General features: G+C 35.2%; 2 protein-coding genes across 5 annotated transcripts; both read right to left on the bottom strand.

Annotated features, from left to right (window-relative positions):
- Positions 1-9190: 9190 nt before the first annotated feature.
- Positions 9191-13398, bottom strand: LOC144568607 (serine/threonine-protein kinase RHS3-like). Its single transcript, XM_078318981.1, has 4 exons — positions 13259-13398; positions 11581-12476; positions 10010-10491; positions 9191-9800 (listed from the first exon to the last, which is right to left on the bottom strand). Exons 2-4 carry the CDS (start codon positions 12474-12476, stop codon positions 9424-9426), a joined length of 1755 nt encoding a protein of 584 aa, XP_078175107.1. The 5' UTR covers positions 13259-13398; the 3' UTR covers positions 9191-9423.
- A 4437-nt stretch (positions 13399-17835) lies between these two features.
- Positions 17836-20877, bottom strand: LOC144568460 (uncharacterized). Of its 4 annotated transcripts, none has more exons than XM_078318818.1 (3): positions 20673-20877; positions 19475-19869; positions 17836-19024 (listed from the first exon to the last, which is right to left on the bottom strand). In XM_078318818.1, exons 2-3 carry the CDS (start codon positions 19556-19558, stop codon positions 18317-18319), a joined length of 792 nt encoding a protein of 263 aa, XP_078174944.1. In that variant the 5' UTR covers positions 19559-19869; positions 20673-20877; the 3' UTR covers positions 17836-18316. The 4 variants fall into 4 exon arrangements, with proteins under 4 accessions (XP_078174944.1, XP_078174945.1, XP_078174942.1 ...); XM_078318819.1 differs by having other exon boundaries at positions 19475-19855; XM_078318816.1 differs by having other exon boundaries at positions 20677-20877.
- Between the last annotated feature and the right edge of the window lie 2297 nt (positions 20878-23174).

Raw genomic sequence — 23174 nt, 5'->3', positions numbered from 1 at the left:
CAATCACACAAGCTGGTTGAAAATGTATGAACAAGAACAAAACGGAGAAATTTGGTACCAGTAACACGAAGTACCTAACAGTGTTCTCTGAAATGAGTAGTGAGATACCATCTCTTTTATTATCTCTTTTATTTTTTATAAGATTGACTTTAGTAATTTCTAGTGGGGTTTCATAACAATTAAAGTTGTATTTAGAATACATGAGATAGGGTAAATAGAAAAGAAAAATGAGAGAGGAGTGATAAATGAGATATAACTAAGAGTGGAGGGAAAAATAAGAAATTCAATAACTCTTGAAGAGTACATGAGAAATTAATCCGTAAATGGGTAAATTTCTCATGTACCCTTCAAGAATTGTTGAATCTCTTAAATACATCTGATTTTATTCTATTTACTTTTCTATGGATGTGATTTTATTATTTCCAGCCGTATACTAATATTTTCATCAACCGCAGTTTATGTAGGCCCAAGCTCTCACTTCTGAAAAACCAGCTGAGATTGTAGTGGGTAATATGTCGCCTAACTTGTAGGTCAGATCTTAACCTAAATATCTAAATGCTGTTAATATTACTCTTTCTAATAGTTGCTGTGATATCCGCTTCTTGCAAAGCTGGTATGATCAATCCTAGAGTCCATTACTTGGTAATAATCTAGCCGCATTCCTTTTTCAACCTAAAAAGATCGGGCGTAATAACCAGTATAGTACTAAGCCAACACTACAAGAAATTCCAGAGTTTAAAATATGTATCCATAAAATATAAACAAACCGGGGTAGACTGAGAATTTGCAATGTGGTAAACTGTTCCTCATCTTACATGTTACACCTTGTTTTGCTGATAATTTAGAGAAAGTCTTAATTTAGCATGATATTATCAAAGTCATTGTGAGTTTTTTTCTCCTAGCTAACTTCAAATTTCAATTGAAGATTATTTTCATCACCAAGAACACGTAGAGTAAAATATCATGGATACTTTAATTGACTTTCAATTCAGTATTATTACTTGCTTTATTTTATTTCAATGACACTGTGATATGTGCTTCTTGCAAAAAATTTACCATTAATGAATGATCAAAAGTTTAACCTCCATTCTTTGTCCATGTGGTATAGGAACTAGCTACTGCTATTAGAGAAGTTAATCAGGGAGGGTCTTACCAATCTCTCCTATTTATGGCACAAATTGGACAAGAGGCAGCAAGTGGTGAAGCCGCAATGGACATGTGGTCTGGGGCCGGCACCTAGAACAATGGCTTGGCATTCTAGTTAACATTTTAGCATCAATAGGGTATTTGGTAGTTCTGTTACATTCCGAAATTTTAAAACATGATTAAATTGTTAAATCGATCAATTGGCTTAAATAAAAAGTTTAATTAACTTAACGATCGTTCAGAAATTTTCTGACCGACTAAAACGAAACTAAAATTTCGTAATATAAATAATGTATGAAATTAAGTATAATAAAATTTAGAGATTTAGAAATAAAATAGAATATATCCCTAGGAATAAAATTATAATTATTCGGTAAATTAGAAACTTAGAAAATCCGTTACAATTCCTTTGAATTTTTAGAGAACTAATTGAATATATATAATTATATAAAAGGAGATCGAATTATTCGAATCTGAAATTTAGAATTTAACACCTGAAATATTATAACGAATATATGATAAATTTTACGAGACTTGATTCTAATTTTTGTAACATAGAACGTCTTAAAATAACCAATTGAGACCATATATTAAAAATCAGAATTTGTCTGAACTGTTCAATTCGATCTAACACAAATATTTAGATCATCATAACCTTTAAAATTCAAATTCATGAACTATATTATATTCTGAATTTGTTTTAACCATTGGATGTTATCATAGCACAGACATTGAAGTTATCTCAACCTTTGAATTTGAATTAAATGAGTTCATATTGAAATTATGAAATTGGTTGAACCTTTGGATTAAATCTAGCACGAATCCTAAAGGCATCCTATCCATGGATTTGAATTGATGAGTGAAGGGAATTAATCCCATTGAATAAAGAATTCGGGTCCATGGAATTCACACCATCTGACTTATCTCATATTTGCGTGACTTTTTTTTTTGGAAAATCTCAAACCATTTAGATATGTTCAGCACGAATCTTAAAGCAGTCCAAATAATAAAACCTTTCTCTCTTTCTCTCCTCTCCCTTCCTGTCCGTGACACACCCCCCTTTCCTCTCTGTTGCGCCAAAGGAAGAAAAGGGACAGGGGCTCCGCCCCCTCCCGTCGCCGGCGAACCCCACCGAACCCGCCGCTGATCTCTCCACTCTTCCTCTCTGCCCATGAGAGCCATAGCCGCCCCCTCTCTCTCTCGGTTTCTGCCCCCCCTCTCTCATGAAACCCTAGAAATTAGGGTTGAGGGGTTGGCTCGGTACTGACCCGGTGCTCGCGGGATGCCGTGCTGGTTCGGCTTGGTGCTGCCTTGGTGCTTGCTTGTGCTCGAGTGAGATGGCCGCAAGGCGAGACGAAACCCTCGGACCCGATCAATTTCTTCCGACATTTTTCTCCTTCGGTTAATTTCTAAAATTCGTGAATTATGTATTGATGAATTGATTAATGTCGTAGGATGTGAATTGACTAATTATCGAAGTACGGGTTGTTGATTTTCCCGACTCGATCGAATTGCTCGAATAAATTAAGTATAAGGGGTTATATTGTAAGAAATGATTAATTGTAGGAAGTGATTTGTATAAATTAAAGGGGCTAAAATGTAAGAAAGGATTAATTGTAGGAAGTGATTAGTATAAATTAAAGGGGCTAAAATGTAAGAAAGGATTAATTGTAGGAAGTGATTTGTATTAAATAAAGGGAATTGTAGTTAATTTCACCTTTGCTCGGGTTGTTGATTTTCCCGGTAAATGGTGCTGATTTTGTGTGTGTACCAGTCCTTGACTTGACAGGGACCAAAAATGTAAATAAATTAAACTGAAGGTTGTTTTGTGCAAAATACAAGCCTTGGGGATCTTTATAAAAATAAGGGGTATGAATTATAAAATATAAAGCCTATGTGAGTTGTATAAATATAAGGGACCAATTTGTAAGATGTAAATTGTTTGAGGCTATGGCCGGCCATGCATGTGAAGTATTATAATTTGAGCCATATGTAAATTTAAATAATTGTAAAGAGGACTGAAATTGAAATGTTATAAATGGACTTTGAGTAAATGGTGAATTGTTAATTAGGGGCTTAAACCTTTACTAAATTATGGGTCTTTAATTAAATTGAATTGGAATAAAATAATTGATACGTCCAATGGACCAAAGTGTAATAAGGTGAAAGTTTATATAAGGGCCGACCATATATATATAATTTTGGAATTGGACTTGAATTAAAATGACTATAAATGAGCCGAAAGGTATAAGAGAATTGACGAATTGAAAGACGACTTTTGGAATTTAAGTTTTGAGAATGTAACCGAACTAAACCAAGTAATCGTATAATATAGGTGTAGGCTCAGTCGAGCCAGATTTCGCGAGGCAATTCGAGACGCCTGATCTTTAAATTAAGCGGTACGCTCGTCATAATAAGGTGCGGGATTCTTGGACTTGTTTGATACTTTATTTTCAGGAATTAAACTGTGTTTTCGTTTGTCATGTTGAATATCATTGATTTCATCACTGAATTGCGTAGAGCATTTGCATAGCCCAATTAAATTAAACTCGAATTGATCTGAATTGAATGATTTGCATGCTGGTATGGTTATGGGTTATGTTGATCTATTGTGATCTTATTTTGATTGAAAGTCACCACGAGCTGTGTATGTGAATGTATGTGAATGGATTTACGAAGTTAAGCACTTGGATCCAATGAATTTGCCAAGTCGGGCTGTATGCTGACTTGGATTCCCAGGATCCTAAATGGCCTTAGGTGAACGGCCCTCGATATTCCCAGTACCGGTTGGGACGAGGGAGGGTGATTATGTTATGAGATGTGTGATTGGAAATCGTGGTTGACTTGTGTAACGTCTATGGCTCGGTAGCATTTTCCTACGTGTTAATGCATTTGAACGGTCGATTGAATATGACGAATATTGGAAACGATTCTAAAAAGGATTTTCTTTATATGATTCGAACCAGACCTTAATAAACTGTTAAGCCAAGCGATTGCAGATGGGTGTCAGATAAAGGGTCCAGCGGTTGGCCATCTGTAGGTGTCAGTAACCCTACAGATGTGGGTTTGATAATGGTTCAGCTCGAAAGAACATCTGTAATTGCTACAAGCCCTACTGAACTGAGTTAGGAATCGAGTTAAGCCAAAATATATGTTGTGTTTGAGATTCATCTTGGAAATTCCGTGAACTGTGTTTCAGGTTGATAAATTGTTGTCGAGCACTGGCATTCTGTTATTTATGATTATATGTATATCTGTTTGCATTGTTATTGTTTGGGTTTCATTATTGAATATAGAGTTTGATTGCAAGTCCAATAGTCTAAACTGTGGCAAATTCGCACTGAGAATTTATTCTCACCCCCACCCTCCCGATTATTTTCAGGTTTATATTGCACGGACGCAGCGAGTGAGGATATTGGTAATGCATATAAAAAGATCCACTGCCTTGCGTGTATATGTGACGGTTGATTTATACACGCGGCAGGCTGTCAGACCCGGTGGATTTGGGGTGTGACAAGTTCTAACATCTTACAAGCCTTGGGGGGTATACTTTTTGGTAACTTTTTGTTTATGGTTTAACCCTATATTTTGAGTCCAGGCAGAAGTTTATTAGATTAGTGTAGTGGTTGTGCTTTTATGATTTTTGTACATTGCATGCTTGATAACACCATGTTCATTGATGCTTATGCTAAAGGTTCCTCCTTAATTTGCAATGTGTTTTTACTAATGATTATTTAATTTCAAATGCAAATGATTAATGGGTGGGAATTGGCTTCGTACCGGGGTGGTACAATATTGGTACTGGATTGCAGAATTAGAAATGAGGATTTTCTTTCCAATTTCTAATCAATTATTTACGTAGCAATTTCCACGCAAATAAGCACATACAAAATCCTAGCAATTAATCCCACATGATTAGCCATCCAATTAATGATGTGGGGCCCACGATCGCTACCTATGTAAAAAACTAAGTGGGGCTTGTTGTCTCTAGCCATACAAATAATGAAGTGGGACCCACACCACCTATCCTTGGAAATACTCATGTGGGGCCCACGTTTCTATCCTTGAAAATGTTCACAGGCTAGCCTTGCAAATACTAGCGTGGGACCCATCTAAGTATCCTTGCAAATACTCACAAGCTAACCTTGCAAATACATAAATGGGACCCACCATTCTATCCTTGCAAATACTTAGATGGGACCCACGCTTTATCCTTGCAAATAAAATAGATGGGCCCCATGCTTCTAGCCTTGGAAATACTCCAGCCAGGTGCCAATTATAAAAGTATTTACATGCGTACTTATTGCATGGTAAAACTCATGCAACAAGCCCGAAAAAAATATTTACAAGAGTGTCCATGCAACTACAGAGTATTTGCAACGAGGGTAGTATTTCCAAGGGGGACTCATGCAACAAGCGTTTTTTGAGCTTGTTGCATGGGTATGTTCATGTAACAAGCCCTTTTCATACACTTGCAAGTGCAACAAACCAAAATTCTAGTAGTGTCATCCTGTTAACAAACATTGATTGGTTCATTGTCAAGAAATACAAATTATAGAGAACTAGTCTTTAATCTAGTATAAAAGGTAATACCTTCTGTGTGGTAGGTTGTAAGTTCGAAACTTAAATAAGAAAATTCCTTGTAATTGTTAATAATTAAGTAGTTTGACCTCCAACTATTATTAAAAAATACACACATACAAATTATATATATGTAATTGAGTTAGAATTCATATACCTCATATACCTTATACGCCCGACCGTGACAGATTAGAGGGATCGGAGAAAGACATTTGATAATATAAGAGTTTATAAATAATGATAGGAAGATTTTTTTTTTTTTTTTTTGTCATTTTACTAATTTAGGGTGTATGCATGGGAGCTATATAAGGTACATAAAAAAAAAGGCAACGCGTGTTAATTCATATTCCTAATTTTTGTATGTTTGTTTTCTATTTGGAGATTACATTTAAAAAAGAGTGCTATTTTAAACATTTAAATGACTATATTCTTCGCTAAAGAAAAAATTCTCTTTAATTACGGCAGATATTTTATTTTATGCTTTCTTTTTAATTTTAGATGATTGTGCATTAATTCAACTAAGTAAAGATAATATTGCAATGACAAATTCAAACATTTAAAATAGCACTCTTTAATTTTAAATTGCCACCATGCGTCCAATCAAACAAAAATTCAACTTACACCACATCAACAGGAGGGCCCTTCAACAAGCATACAACAGCATTTTCAACTTTAGTTTAAATTAAAGGGAAAATTCTGTATGGAACCTTATGTAACATGCAACAGCATTTTCAACTTTAGTTTAAATTAAAGGGAAAATTCTGTATGGAACCTTATGTAACATGCAACAGCATTTTCGTATTAATAAATTTGTGCCCACGGGCTTCCCCTCAAAAAAAAAAAAAAATTAAGACAGTAAAAATTTATTAATTACTTGGGTTGTTAAAAAATAAATATTGAATTACTAATCAATAAATTAATTTTATAAAACTTCGAGTTTAAAGGTCAGGTTTTTTTTTTTTTTTTTACAGGGTCATAGTTGCTGCGACCCAAATTAACCGGGCTTTTATGGGCTGCGCGTGTGATAAGCTTTGATGGACTTTTATGGGCTGCGCGTGTTATAAAATTTTGAATTACTTTAGTATAAACTAAATGAACAAAAGATAATAAAAAATAAATACATTAAAATTAATTTATAAAAAAAAATTACCGCTTGACTTTATACTAAATTAATTCGAAAACTTATAAATTTGTATGTAAATGCATCACTTGTGAAGTAGATACGTTTCAACGATTTAAATTCACAATTTAAAACTAATTTAATAGATTTTGAAATTAAACTCACCAAATTCTCTAAATGAGCTTATATAAAAGCACATTTATTATACTAAAAGACCATGGTTTGAGTCGTTGGACTATGAAAGTCCACCATATTCCTTGGACGCCGTTTAATTTCTATCTTTTTTTTAATGGTTGACGGCAAGTTACCGTCAACATGATTACAGATAGCTATTTGTTATTTACACTCCTGAAAGAAAAAAGAAAAAAATTAAGCAAAATAAATATAAGAAATTAGAAATTTGCCATCTAGAAATTAACTTCCAAGACCGTATCTGCTACCAGTCTCTCTTCCTCTCGTCGGTTTCCCGCAAAGGTCCTCCTGTTATGAGTGGTTGTGTTTAATCTTGTACTAAAAATATCATCAGCAAGCTGATGCGCAAAAATATCTAATAAATTAATGTACACAAATTTAGTGCTGATAAATGCTTATTAAAAAAACGTTGAACTAATTCCATAAGAAAAATTCGGATTCAAAACAAGAAGTTGATTTATTTACAAATCGCCGAACCAGTTCGTCAAGAGTTTGATTATTTATTTATTTATTTATTTATTTTTGGTTTCAATAGTTGATTTCTCTTCATCTGCCATGGTCCGTGTGGGCCTAGGCCCTAGATTGCTTAAACAAGAAGCTAAACTAGTTATTTAGAAACTTCAAGAGTTTCAAGGATGTAGATGCTCTAAAACTTTGTTTAAATTCACTTTTAATAATAACAAATAAATTTAAAATATATTATAAATAAAAATTTCGGCTTTCGTCATGCAACTACTATTTTGTAGAGCAACCGTATGGATGTGTTCTCTATCGTCTAAATACCATGCCTGTCAATGTTAGAGACTTTTTGTGATGGTTTGATGGTCTGATCGACATTTAATTAACCTAAATCGTGGAATTCAAATTAATTAGATGGATCGATCTCCAATCTGCGGTAATCTATGCCCCCACAAACTTGTAGAGATAGAATATTAACAATCTGCTGAGTGTTTATATATTTTTTTCGATTTAATTTATGATATTAATTTATATAACATCATGTAACGAATTAATTCTAATTTTAACGTTTAATACTTACATATCCAACAATTTCATCTTAATATAACGTCAATTCTAGTGTTACACATAATAACAATAATAACAATGTAAAATTAGTAAAAGCCAAGAACAAATTTAGATCAACAATTTCATCTTTATATTTGTTCGGATTACTATTAGATCAACCTGAAATTATTAAATATACTATTTAAATAAAATGATCAGCATAAAAACCACAAATTTTGGAAAATTTTACATCTAAAAGTGTTGACGCAACTTCAAGTTGCGTCTATTAATTAATATGGAATACAACCTAAAATAAGAATCCCATTGAAAATAGATTTTTTTTATTAATTTTCATAAATGAATGTAGAAACTTATAATTTGAATATACTAGAAGGAACATCAAATAAAAATAGATAAAATATCTTATAATTTAGATGTACTAAAAATACCATGAAATACTTTTTGGACAGGATTTTTTACAACAATAAAAGAATTAAAGTATTTCTTGATGTGTTACTCAGTAATTGATCTTGGTTCAAAAATAATTTTTGGATATTAAAAAAATGACTGTGGTCGTTCCAGTACATTCAAATTTTACGTTATTCCATCTATTTTTTATTTTTTTGACGTTACTTGCACAGTGGCCAAGAAGGTAATGCTGATAGCTTCTCTCTTCTGAAACTAAAGGTAATTCAGTGGATTTGGGAGTAGCCGTTAGGTATTTTGACAAATCAACGGGCTTAGAGGAAGAAGCAGCGAACAGGTCGCTGCAGGTGGGGCAAGGGCAAGGCTACTGCATGCGATGAAGGAAGAATTCACATCCTCTCCAATACCTGATAAGGGAATCGTTTACAATTAGTAGATCTGTACCGTTACTTTTAACTTGGCACGAAGCTCAAAGCCCAATAATACTGCCCCTATGTTAGCCCGAATATCCATGAAGCAAAACCACTGGTAAAGGGTCCGCAGTTCAGAAGAGGAGGGCCATTGAGGTCGCTACAGCTGCAGGTGGGGCCAAGGGGAAGGCTACTGCGATTAATTGTACTTTCTTTAATTATTTTTTATTGGTTGCTCAATTGATTTCAACGAGCTATTCCCAAAATTAGATACCAATTAAGCTAGCTATGCCTCATGTCACAATGTAAATTTAATAGTTTAAACTTTAAATTTACTGATTTGTGATCCGCAGTTAACACAACTAAATGAATATCTCATAAAGTTAACGAACAAAAATTAAAATTAAATTAAAACTTGCTTGTTGAAAAGTTGTTTGATCCCATCAGAGAATGATCTTTCCAAAATTCTCCTCTAGGTACTTCCCTGAACAATTGTTTTCAGAAGGAGAAATATCCAAAAAAAAAAGGATAATAGGTAATTTTCTAAAAGTATTCAAAATCTACGTATGAAGAGTCAGTACTGTCATCCTTCCCTCCATTACTGGTACCGGGAGATGCAGAAGTTGAGCCAGGCTTCTGATCCTTACCAGCAAACTGCTTGAAATCAACCGGGTCTGGTATAAAAGGAGGGCTGCTACTCCTTACCAGTGCCCAGTTGACTCCTTCAAAGAAGGGGTGTTGCTTTATCTCTGTTGCCCCACGCCGATACGCAATTCTCTTTTGAGGGTCCTTGATCAAGAGACCACGTATAAGTTCACGTGCCGCTGAGCTCACACTCGGGTCTTCAGGAAACCTCAATGGCTGTTCTAGCACATTGTATAGTGTTGCACGGTTGCCGTTTCCTCTGAATGGTGTTGCACCTGTTTCAGACATTTGAGAAACAGTGATTTGATCTGATACTAACATCAAAAAAAAAAAAAACTGATCTCCAACATTAGTTCTTTGACAAAATGAAATCAGTTACAAAAATCCGGTACAGTTGCCGACTTCAATACCAGTTAAGTAAAAAAAAAATTGTATGCACAGTATATTACGAAAGAGAAAAAATGCAGATTTATAGCTACAGTACCATGTAAAAGCTCGTACAAAAATATGCCAAAGGTCCACCAATCGACAGCACTGCCATGCCCCTGGCCCTTTATAATCTCCGGTGCGAGATACTCATGGGTCCCAACGAAAGACATTGACCTGACATTGCTGGGCTCCGCATTGAACTCAACCGAGGAGGTCGATCCGATCCCAAAGTCTGACTTGGACTTGCGATTGCGCTTGGGTAGAATCCTAGGGAAGAAGGCCGACGGCTGGATGCAACCCTGGATGGCACCATCGCCCTCGACCAGAGCGGATTTAGGTTCCTTGCAGCTAGGAGTGTGAACTGATGCGGATTTAACAAGGGTTGGGTTGGTGGAGCAGCGTAGGGAGAGGTCGAAGTCAGAGAGCATGATGTGCCCCTCGTCACGGATCAGTATGTTTTCGGGTTTCAGGTCACGGTACACTATGCCCAGCATATGGAGGTACTCCAGTGCTAGTAATACCTCTGAAGCGTAAAACCTGAGTATGGGATACATTATAATACTGTTTTATTATGAGATAGCTAATGCAATGTGCAAGGATTATCATAAATAACCTGGTATGATCCATGATAAATTATGTATGGATCAGGTATGATCTTTGGTGTATAAAACAGTAAATAACCTTAATGGCTCTTCAGGGGAAAAAAGAAAGACTGCAATAGTATGTAAATCAGGTTGTTTCGCAAATATTACCATAATTTATTTAATCTGCATGAAGACATTTTTTGTATTTGTAATTGAGTGAGTCTATGGTAATATGAATATTACGATTTGTTACCGTGTTACGGCTCTATATTCGAGTTTTCAAATCCTAACGGTTGATCCGAACCGTTCATCTTGTTCTCCATATTAATATGTGTTTAGAGACCAAATTTTACATTTTTTGAAATTTTTTTACTATTTTTTTAGATTTATTTAAAATCACTGTTTTTGGATGGTCCAGAATTTTCAGATCAAGTGATTTTCTAAATATCTAAAAAAATAGTAAAAAAATTTCAAAAAATGTAAAATTTGGTCTCCAAACACATATTAATATGGAGAACAAGATGAACGGTTCGGATCGACCGTTAGGATTTGAAAACTCAAATATAGAGCCGTGGCACGGTAACAACCCGTGATATGCATAGTACCACAGACTCACTCTTTGTAATTAATTCCTGAAGTCCTTGAGATAATTGCAACTAGGACATGACTTTACCTTAGTTTTCTTATAGTATGTATGATGTATGTGTGTTCTGTTCAACAATGACCAATCTGCCCCTAACTGCGCAATATGCACTCATATCAAGCAAATTAAATTCAAATGTTGTAGTATATTTACATCAACTTATGTGGTTGTGTTAGAGTAAAAATGTTACTAGCAATTTAGTCACCCAGAAAGAGCTCAATCTTGATTTTTTGCGGATATGAGAAATAATGGGTCTTATTGGAAGAAGTGTAATTCCGTAGTCTTTTTGCCAAGAGCCATACAATTGGATTCTGCACTGATTTTATTTCAATTGAATGAAACAAATGACCGACTAATTTCTTATTGAAAAAGTATCACATAAATGATGAAAATACTAACCGTGCAGCATGTTCAGTAAAATGTTTAGACGCTTGTTTCTGTCGAAGCGAGTGCAAGTTACCTCCACTGCAATACTCCATAACAAGACAATAAAACTTCTCTGTCTCAAAGTATGAATAAAGCGTCGGCAAAAACGGGTGATCCAACAAACCCAAAATCTCCCTTTCAGTTTCTGCCCGGATCAACTTGTTCCTACTAATCAGTGATGCTTTGTCCATGACCTTCATGGCGAAGTACGTACCGGTTCCTCTAAGCTCAACTAGGTACACACTGCCAATGTCACCGTATCCGAGCCGTTTGAGGAGTCGAAAATGACCGAGATTCAGAGGTGAATCTTTCGAGTTCGCAATTTGGATAGCCTCCCAGCGAATGTCACCTCCAGTGTGGTGCTTGTTTACTGGTCCACCGGTACTGTCTGTGCTCTCCCGGTTAGATCCCGTACCGGTACTAACACTGGTACCAGTACCTGTACCTGTACCTGGTGCACTATTGGTACTGTTGCTGTTCTTGGTTTTATCAGTAATGGGCAGGAATGGCGGGCTTCGGCCTGGGCTTAGTAAATGATGTTGATAGTGGTTAGGGTTAGGGTTAGATTGATCGGTCTTTTTCTTGTGGGTTGGAATTTGTGGTTTAGGACTTGGACATGGGCTGGGGTAGTTGCTGGAGAAGGGACTGTAGTCTGAACTGCTGTCTGAAGAAAACTTGGAGTCAGTACCAGTACCGGCGCTGGTACCGGGATAGGGATTTGGGCTGGGGCATGGACTGGGTTTCGAGCTTGGAAGCGGGTTGATGAAAAGGCTGGGCTTTTTGTGGTTTGAATGGTTAGTGTTGCCATTTGGAGTTAGCTCCATTTTGTAGTCAGTGAAAAGCGGCTTGCTCTGGGGCTTCGATTCCATCTGAAATTTTGCAAAAAAATACATTTGCTGCTATAATCTTACTTCAGTCGATTAACAAGTTAAAAAACAAAAAATATAATATTAATAGATCAAATGAACCAGTAAGGAGGTGAAAAAATCAAAATATTTGTTATACAGGACAGTATACAAATGCTAGCTATCAGGTTAGAACCTATATAAAAAGAATAATATGTGTACCAGGTAGAAACTATATTGTTTTGTATTTAACTGGTATCGATTTGAAAGAGGCTATGAAAATTCCAGTGGCTGAATCTGGCCGGTATCAAACTAATGCCGAATCCCAGCTCTGGTAACAATACAAGACACCAAGCATAACTGGTAATTTATTTGAAAACAAATGCAGATATATAACCATAGCTTTTGAGAGTGTATGAAATTTTTAGCATTTGCTGCATATCGCACAATGCAAAATGTTTATTTTTGCACTTTTTCTACAAATGAAAAAAAAAAATAAGCCTCTCACATTCCCTATGGAATTGAAACTTATCATTAATAGCTCAAATTTCCATAAGGAAATTTTGAAAAAAGGATTATATAATCATCCAAAATAAGCATAATTAGAAAAAAAAAAATGTTGGAGCATGGCAATGTGATAATTTGCAGAACAGTAAAATTTTATCAGAGAAGGGAATTTTCCAATAAATTTTATCTTTCCTTGTAGTCAATCCTTCAATTCAATCAATATGAAACATTCAAAATATACATGAAAAATACAAACAGGTATATAACTTAACGAAGAAGATTAATATTTAATAACACACCTCAACAATTGAAGTGACCCCAGAGAAATTCCAAATTAAGCCTCAGTTCGTCGTAAAAGTCAAGAGACCATGTCTGGATTTACGCACAATGAAAATGAGGAAATGTGAGATTGATGTGTTGGAGAGGAAAGAGGAGAAAGAGGGAAGGATCGATAGAAACGAAGCACAAGGCTGGAAGGACAAATCATTGACATTTTCTAAAATTAGGAAATTACAAAAGACCAATATAGGAAGTGCACTAGAGAAAATTAATCTATACTTAGTCTAGTTTAATGAATTCTAATGAAAGAGAAAATTGAACCAACGTGGCAGTGTGTATAGATACGAACCAACGGCCGCGCGCCAGAGCGTGGCGGGAGGGAATCAGGGAAAGGCATTGAGTTTTGTCTAAAAGTCTTTTGACAGGTTTTACAAATATCAAGGTCTAACCGTCCAATTGTATTAAGATTCGTGCAAAATTAGAAGTATCTAATTGCTTACATAAACATGGACGGTCCGGATGAATATTGATCCGAATTGGACGGTTCAGAGCCAGCTTTGGATGAAACTTTGTCCAAATCCCTTTGGACAAGAACTCCACCCAGAATCAGGTAATAATACGGTTAGAAATAATACTGTTAGAGCGTTGTTTAAGCTCTCCGTTCTTAGTTTTACTGGAGAGATCTTGGAAAATCTCAGTCAGTGATCACTGATCAGACGGATCATGTGACTTCAAATCTTAAAATATTATTAACCTAAATGGAGCTCAGGTCAAAGTGTCAAAAACAATTAGACCGTCGGATTTAACCAAGACATGCCTACCGTATTGTACCATTTCCAATTGGTCACAGCTGGGATGAGCCGAACCTCACTAGTATATAATTACTTACATTATTTATTAATCCATTTATTTGTTAAGAAATTATCTTTTTCTCTATCCACGTCTCTCCATCATATCGGTCCCCACGCATTTTGATCCGACATTTTTTTTTTGCCTCTTTGACTCTGTTTTCCCAGTGTTATTAAAACTTAATGCACTTAATGGAAAGAAAAAAGAACTATTATGTAGCTCATTAATCGAAATTTTATAGATAGTTATGCATTCATATTAAGAATATGCATTTGGTTTAGTGGCAAAGTCACATGTTTCCTATACGGGAGATCATAAATTTGAAATCCACAAAGTGAGGAAATCATCTATAATATATATAAGAGTTTGAAAAAAAAAAAATAGTGAGAAGTATATTGTATCTTCAATGGAATAATAACACTTAACAATATCAGATCGAAAGTATAAATTATTTGACTCCAACCAATAATTTCATCTTGAGTTGTTATAGAAGTACAAAATCAAAATGTATTGTATCGTCAACATAATAGCTGCCGGAATAGTAATATTATTACGAATTAAATTAAACTAGTCAATTTGACAAGAAACTGATTGAATTTGATGGGTGATTAATTGAGTTTGACCATCAATTAATCAGACTTAAATTCGTGATGATAGAATTATCGTTTCTAACTAATATAGTGGTTGGATTTTCTTTTTCTTTTTTTAGTAAAAATTAGAAATCAAATCACTTAACTATCCAGATTTCAGTTATTTTTGTCACTAAATCAAAGATTAATTCTTTTAATTAGCCATTTTTAATAACATTTTTTTAGCAATCATCTTTCTCAGTAAAATCCTAAAATCACACCATTTATTTCTTTTTTTCTTGGAGATTTTTTTTTGTATATCTATAATTAATATTAAAAAATACAATTAATATATCAATTTCTACAAAAACAATGTTAAACTTTAAAATATTAAAATAAACCCATATATCACTTAGCAAGGTTAAACTTTTTAAATATAGTCACTATAAAAGGTTCAAGTATAACCCTCATCGTCCGTCTCGACTCTTCGGATTCGACTGAGGGTGTTGTGAATTTGTTCAACCTGCAGTATCTATCATATCTATGTATGAATAAGATATGCGTTTTTATGGTTGATATCGATGACGAGAATGCAAAGAGTTGTCTCATCTCTATCATCTTTCTTCTTCTTCTTTCCCTTCTTCTTCCTCCTCTCTGAGTGGTGACTGTCATGATTCAGTTGATTCAGTTTCATGTCCGGTTTAATTTGGTGTCTTCTCGTCAGTTTGATTCAATGGCCTCTTCTTCCTCCTCTCTGAGTTGTGATTGTCCCGATCCGGTTTGATTCAATGCCCTCGTCTTCCTCCTCTTTGAGTGGTGACTTTTTTGGTCCGGTTTGATTCAGTGCCTCTTGGCTGCGCATTTTTCTAGGCGGCGTCGATTTTGAAAAGAAGAAGACATTCTGTTAGACATGTAACTCGAAAAAATTACTGTTGTGTCTACATTCCCAGAGAAGAAAATCGAAAGGCCCACCTATATGCTAATCCGGCGTGAATAGAGCAATTCATATTATTTGGCTTCACATATCTGTTAGTTTTTTACATAACAAATTAAATAATTGTACAAGTAGTTCAATGTATAAATTTTCATGCTTCTCAACTTAAATGAAAAAAACCTATGTAATAACTATCTCATAAATCGTAAATCGTTGAATTAATACAATTATCTATGGACTTTCAACCAAAAAAAATTATAAACCTCACAATGTAACTTTAAAAAACGGACAATTCAACTTTAAAAACTGAAAAACTAATTGATGTAGAAATACCTAACTATGCAACTTTAAACACCAAATATTTCGACTTAAAAAAATCGAAAGTGTAAACACATGTAGGTTTAATGTTATAGTTTGGTACAATCAAGTGTTTGTAGTCTAACAAATATAAGCACTTTACAATGTAAATATAATCAACTAGTTCTATGATTATTAATATCTAATTGTACATTACAATATAGAATTTAAAAAAAAAAATGGACAGGCCCCCAAGTTTTATTAAATATACTATAATCTGTTTATACTCACAAGTCACAACACAAATCCTTTTTAAGTCAACTTCCAATAACACAACCTACAAATAAGCCAAAAAAAATATCAGAAACATTGATATCCAAGAACAATATAAAAAACCACCAACATATTCATTGAAGTAACTAAACAAATAATTTTAATTATATAATCCACTTTTAGACACTAAAAATACAAAATTATGAGAATCAATCTTTGATTTGATTTGGTAGTTAAAAATAATATTCTTTGTATGAGAAATTGCTGATTTCAAATTCAGATAAATAGTTCTTTATAAATATTTAAAGGTGGAGGCTTACCTCATACTCTTATCTTAAAAAATAAAAAATAAAAAATAGATGACTATACACGTATTTCTATCTGTCCTTTGAACATGAATAGATAAATTGTACACATTGCATGGAACATATAGAAAGACGAATGATTTAAACCCTCCTCAATTCCTCATTTTGAATTTGGATAATCTGAACATCCGCATTATTTGATATTTCAAAATCAAATCTATATCTGTCGGATCTGTTTTTGTAGATACTTGACAAATATACAACTACAAATAATTTATTTCATTATACGAATAGCTTGTTTGCGAATAATATGCAGTACACAAGTAAATACCCGTTCAATGTACAACCCTATATCTAGCAAAATTCGTTACAAAAACATGACCACAGAAAATCCAGAGATATTTTGCTGTACTCCAAGATCTTCCTTTTTAACCTTTTCTCCAGAACGTTAACTCGTTCTCTAGTTCGAACTTCAAATTTAAAACAACTTGGATCCGCTCACCTTAGGGTATTAGTGGTCGGGCGGGTACGGGTACCCCGGGTATACTCAGGACGGGTACGGGTACGTCTCGGGTACGGGTAGGACGGGTACAAGGGTATTCGGGTACGGATATGGTCGGGTATATTTTTTAAAAACCATACCCTACCCGTTCTATACCCGTACCCGTGTACCCTTGACTGGTAGGGCGGGTACGGGTACGGGTATTTTATTTTATTTTATTTTTTTTTGCAGTTTTTTTCTGGTTTTTTTTTTGCTGTTTTTTTTTTGCTTTTTTTTTTTTTCCGGGTATGGGTCGGGTCCGGATGGGATGGCACCGGGTGGGCGAGTGGGAGGGAACCGGTTTTTTGAATTTTGAATTAAAGTGAACAGTACTCGGGTATCGGGTAGGGGTAGTCGGGTAGTCGGGTACGGGTATAGTCGGGTACGGGTAAGGTCGGGTATGAGTCCAAAAATGTGAGTCCGGTCCGGTTTTTGCCCCTACCCTCGTACCCGCGTACCCGACCCATACCCGGGCTCGGGCACGGGTACCCCGGGCAGCGGGCACGAGCGGGTAGGGTAGGGTATACCCGTTAAGGGTATTGTTAATACTCTAGCTCACCTCCTTCTTGCTTCCCAACATTCAATTTTCAAACTAAAACCACCTCCAGAAAACAAAGCTAAAACGTGACTTTTACCTACAGCGGTAAGCACACCCATCCATCATAATTCAAAACCTCTGGGCATGTTCGGCGTGACCTCCTTAAGAGAGAAGGATTAAATTTTTAATCCTCTCTAAGGAGTAGTTGTTCGTTTGGAGGTAGGATTAAGAACAAATAATAACATATATATGATAGAATGAAAAGACCTAAATGTCCTTGTATATCTTTTCTCTTTTATATACTAAAGACCTTTTACCTTCTCATTTAGAAACGCTGCTAGCTGAAATTAACAAATGTAGGATCATATGCAAATCTATTAGAAAAAATTATAAGTCAAAACAACGAAAACATTAAAAAAAAATATAAAACAATTAAATATCACAAAGAAAAAAGAAGAACTCAAAACAACGAAAACATTAAAAAAAATTATAAAACAATTAAATATCACAAAAGAAAAAACCACACTGTATCAAATGTTAACAGCTGCCAATTTTATAAATAAAATATTGTAAACATTCACAATTGCAAATTCATACAAAATACAAATAGGTCTAATATATTAGAATCCCAGTTTGAACTACAAGTAATTACTATACCAAAAACATGACATAAATTGTAATAAACTATGTCATATAAACAAAAGTCGGAATATCATAATCCGATTACCAACCTACTCAACAAAAGTATGTCAAACCCAAATCTATTGACTAGTTAGGAGTTAAGGGGCAGCTGACCAAACCGAAACATCCCAACTGCGCGATCGATAAACGCCATTAGGCGTTCATTATTATCTTCTTTCATAAAATACTCTCTTATCGAAGAGTTTCCCAAACTCATCACCATATCAACGTGAATTGCCGTTGGTAATGCTAATGATTGAAGCTTGCTAAGAACTTGATCGTGTACACGATTTGCTTGACCTATTTGAGCAATCAGTTCAGTTCGTTGTTGCTGTTGGGAGAGGAATCTTTCAGCAAATTCATCCATAGGGTTAACACTTCTTTTTGGTTTGGTACGGCGTGAGGACTGATAGGCTGAATTCCTAACTCTCTTACGATTCAGTGAAGATGGTTCATGAATTGGCTCAGAATTTGGCACATTTGTCACGGGATCGACTGACTCCAAAATCAGGACATTTGTAGTTATATCGACCGACTCATAAATCGGCTCCTGAGTTAGGTCAATACCATCTGCCATCGTGTGAAATTCATTATTGCTGAAATTATCCATTTCTTGTTGGGTTGTGTCAATATTATCATTTGAGCTAGAAACTTCACCGAATGTGCGGGGAATTGAACAATTTGGAGCAGTGGTTATATTCGATGAGCCTGAGGCTATACTCTTTCCATAAAGAGTCTCGACTCGATTGTACCATGGAAAAGTCTTGTTAATATACTTTTTATATCGATTAGGGTCCTTCTGCAAAATAAATACAAGTACATGTACTTAGGAACCAAAGTTGCAAGTTTTAGCTAATTTGAGACCAAACTTTCAGCTAATACAAGAGACCTACAATTTGGGACCAAATCAATGCATGTTTCAAATCAGTGAACTATTTACACAAAAATATTGATCCGTAGTATAGACCAATCCACGCTATGCATAGTACCATAGTCTCACTCATTTCATTTTCATATAGTAATTAAACCTCTCTGTATGGTTCATGCAAGACTCAATTAAATTACATTTTGTTTTGAGTTTAAGCAAGTTCATTTATTTCTCATCTGATGCATGTTGAGAAGGGTAGTAACTATCTTTATTAAATGCCCACAATACCTTTTTTTCAATATAATTGATTAGGGTTTTCTAGTAAATAAACTAGTAATTTGAATACTTAAAATTTAATAAAATTGTGACACCCTCTAATACCTCCTTGAGATCTCTCCAAGCATCTTCCGGAACATCCGGTATGTGTGCATCTTCATTCCAGCTACATCCACTACGATTCGCCATGCATCGAAAAAAAACTGAAATCACATTTCAAGTTTTTCTAGCGCAGCTTTAAACTCGATAAAGCACGCTTCTGTGTGCTTTTCTTAGCGAATTCGCAGTGAACATAACTCCATTCTAGGTCATTGTACCCACCATCACCATTTGGATCCTGCCTTCTACTTTGAACCTCTTCTAATAAATCCAAGAGTATGTTGGTCTCTCGATCAGACCAGTTTGCATCTCTCTCTCGACGAACAGTGTTTCCATCATTTCCATTAGCTCGGCTCTTACCCTTCTTGCCTCTAATTGCACAAGTTACTACATGATCCATTCTACACATACAACAAAAATAAATGAAAAGAAAGACTAACAGTATTCAATCTATAAATCATGAAGGACTCATAGCAGATTGGTTTGCCGAGAATAACACAAAAATTATCCATCTTGTACCATAATTTCTTTGAATTACTAAATCAAAATTGTTTAGATAATTTCTTTTTAACACAAATACTTTTATATTTTATATGACCAAAGGTCCTAATCCACTGTACCAAAATAATCAATAATACCGCTATAGTCACAACTATGCTAAAATCAAAGTAGGATTCTTAATGCCAAGTGCTGATTTCGTATCTAATTGCACAAGTTTGCCTTTAATTGCTTTGATTGCCCGGTTCTAATTTCATGCATTGAATTTGATGTTCTAAATTTATTAATCTACTCATATATTTATTTCTCCTCTCATTGAAGTATGCAAGTAAACAAAAAATTGTCCAAATCAAAGCTTTGCTTTTATTTCTCCTCATAAAAAACGCAGAGCAAAGGGAAAACGCACTGGTATTAGTAAATAGTAAGCTTAACACAGTTTAATATACTAGAAACCAAAAAAATGATCAGTAAGCTTCAATAAACAACGCACTAGTGGAGAAAAAAAAGAAGAAATCAAACATTTATTTCATACCAAATCATTATCAAACTTTTTCATATCAAATAAACAACCCAATCAGAATTTTAAAGCATAAATCACAAATCAGAGACTTAGTAAGGCAACAATTATTTACTGAACTTCATTCAATCACCAAATCAACCCTTCACTCGATAAATTGATGTAAGGTAAGAAGGTAGAAATGCGCACTTACCTGATTGTGCCTGAAACTAATGCTCGGGGAGAAGAGAGCTTAGAAAACTTGAGAAGGCACGGGGAAATTTGGTGTGGGTGTCAATGGAGAGAGCATCTCGCTGCGAACGTAATAGGGTTGTCGGATTGGAGTGTTAATCGCTTGATCGCCGTCAATCTTCGCCGGAGAGAAGTGTCTTTTTTCTTTCCCGCGTCTAGGGAAGCGTTCCCTCCGGGAGAGAAGAAAGACAATAAAAAATGAAAAAGCATGAGAAGGCCTCCTTAAGGCCTCTGCTTTTGAGGGCAATTTTGTCCAAAATTTCAGAATTTTGGTGCTAAGGAGGTTCAAAAGAGATAGATTTGTTAAGGAGACAAAAAGGCTTCCTTAGTTAAGGAAGTAAATAATCTCCGCTAAGGCATATCTGTTCGTTGAGATTAAGTTATTAAGGAGCATTAAGAGCATCTCCATCGGCTTGCAATTACGCTTGCAAAGTCCGACGTGTCATTTCAAATTCGCAAGACACCAATGGAGAGAGAATTTCAGAAACGAAAGCTTTCAGGATTTGCAAGCTTGCAAATCGCTCAAAAACTTCAAATTGCGAGAGATCTGCTCATCGCTACTTGAGCTACCGTCAACAGAAACTTTCCTCTACCCTTCTTCCCCTTCCCGTCCTCGTTCCTCCTCCACCGTACCTCCCTTTCACCATTTTCGCCTCCATTCCTCTGTTCTTCCCCTCTCCGTTTCAATACAGCCGCGCTCCGAGAAAATATCACAATCACTCCCTTCCATCTCTTCGCCCCTCTCTGTGTCTCTATGTGTCACGGCTAGAATTTCCCCTATGTCGCATCTACTTTTTTAGAACAATTGAAGAGGAATTGCTCATTGATACGAAGATCTTCCTTGTTGTATTATTGGGGTGAGTGGTGAATGATAAATTCTATTTGATTTATATTTGATTGTGGATTTGGTCTATGTTATTTGTGGCGAATTCTGTTGCCCAATTTATGCTTATTCCTTGCTATGGTTCGTTTGACCAATATCTCTCGGTTTATTAGTAGGAATTTTTAATCAATTTGCTTACACTGGTAAGTTTTTTATTCATGCTCTTTCAATTGAGGTTCAATTGTAGTGAACTCATCTATTTTGTTTTGTTTTGGAAAAGAAACTCAACCAATTAGTTGATAAGAAATTTTGTTCAGAACTAGGAAACGTGTCGAATTATTGAATATAATTTATTTTTCTGTTTTGTTTGATGCATGAAGCTAGTTGCTTGGTTCTGATGTTAATTTGAATTTTGTTGTTAGATGAAATTATTATAAACAACCATATAGCAGCTGAGTGCCCAACACAAAAGTTGTGCTGGAACTGCTGCGAGTATGGCCACATGGTGAGTGAGTGCACCAAGAAATTGAATACAGTATAAAGTGCTTCGAGCTGGAGTACACGTCATCAGATAAGGTTAGCTGATTGGTACTAGGTTTTACATGCTGACACATCTAGAAACCTTGTTGGTCGAAATTGTGTTGATTTGGACCAATTTTTTTTAAGCCTCATTGATCATAGTATATCAGAGCTTTTGTCTATGTTACTGGTCAACCTTTTTCCTGTGATTTGATTTTGGCATGCTAGGGCCTAGGTGTTTCATGAAAAGATTTCAGTCACAAGTTTCAACACCATATATCTAATATAGCTACATACCTTCGGCCACCTATATATGTGTATCAAGTATTGGTAAAATATGTATTGTTTTACTGGTGCCCGATAACTGTATGGGCAGGTACTCGTTAGGTCCAGCAAAATTATGTACACAAGAACAATTAATTGCTCTCAGATATTGGTACCCCATTTACAAACCTGTCCACTTGACACAATAAACCGGATCTCACATTAGCTCAAGAGAAATGGGGCACCGAAAATCCTCTGGAATAGTTACATCATCTCCTTGTTTGACCTTTTCCTGAGTCTTTTTTGCTCCTTCAATTTTCACATTAGTAGTACTTTTCTCTTCAGTGGTGATGGAGTTTGGCATCCTGATCATCTCCAGCCTGTTAATCAAATCTTGATTTATTCTCTCTGCATCTGATTCAGGAACATCATGTATCTCCATAATAGGCAAAACAATTTCCTGCAGCTCATGTTTGTCTGATAGGTTGCTTGTTTCTGACTGGAGATCTCTAGTTGAATGAGATGTTACTAGAGGGTGAAGTTCTGGAAGTTGCTTGTTTCTGAGTGGAGAAGATGAACTATTTCGAAAGCTTCTCTTCTATCAAGGAAGTTACTTATGGGTACTATGTCTCTTCCTTTCTTACTTTTCTAGCTGGTACGAGTCAAAACCGACCTTTGTACGAGAAAACATCACTTCAGAAAGGTTCAACTACGAGTATAATCAAGGCCACTCCAAATTTTAAATACTTAAAATGCAGTTCTGTTGAGTTGAAAATTATTAAAATTAGATCAGTAGATTTAATTAAAAGTAAGAATTCCATTATGTATATGCACCTTTCCGCAAATTTTACATT

Source organism: Carex rostrata, chromosome 17 (genome assembly GCF_964058835.1).
Source record: "Carex rostrata chromosome 17, lpCarRost1.2, whole genome shotgun sequence".
Classification (NCBI taxonomy): domain Eukaryota; kingdom Viridiplantae; phylum Streptophyta; class Magnoliopsida; order Poales; family Cyperaceae; genus Carex; species Carex rostrata.
The sequence above is the reverse complement of the archived record's forward strand: the minus strand, read 5'-3'. Positions and strand labels throughout refer to the sequence as shown.

What these genes read in the sequence shown, in the direction of transcription:
- LOC144568607 (XM_078318981.1), bottom strand. Translation starts at nt 12,476, where the DNA reads ATGGAATCGAAGCCCCAGAGCAAGCCGCTTTTCACTGACTACAAAATG. An exon ending in TTTACTGAACATGCTGCACG is followed by an intron (nt 10,492 to 11,580) that starts GTTAGTATTTTC and finishes TCCCATACTCAG; the next exon opens with GTTTTACGCTTCAGAGGTAT. An exon ending in TTTGTACGAGCTTTTACATG is followed by an intron (nt 9,801 to 10,009) that starts GTACTGTAGCTA and finishes TGTCTGAAACAG; the next exon opens with GTGCAACACCATTCAGAGGA.
- LOC144568460 (XM_078318818.1), bottom strand. Translation starts at nt 19,558, where the DNA reads ATGGCGAATCGTAGTGGATGTAGCTGGAATGAAGATGCACACATACCG. An exon ending in CTTGGAGAGATCTCAAGGAG is followed by an intron (nt 19,025 to 19,474) that starts GTATTAGAGGGT and finishes TTTATTTTGCAG; the next exon opens with AAGGACCCTAATCGATATAA.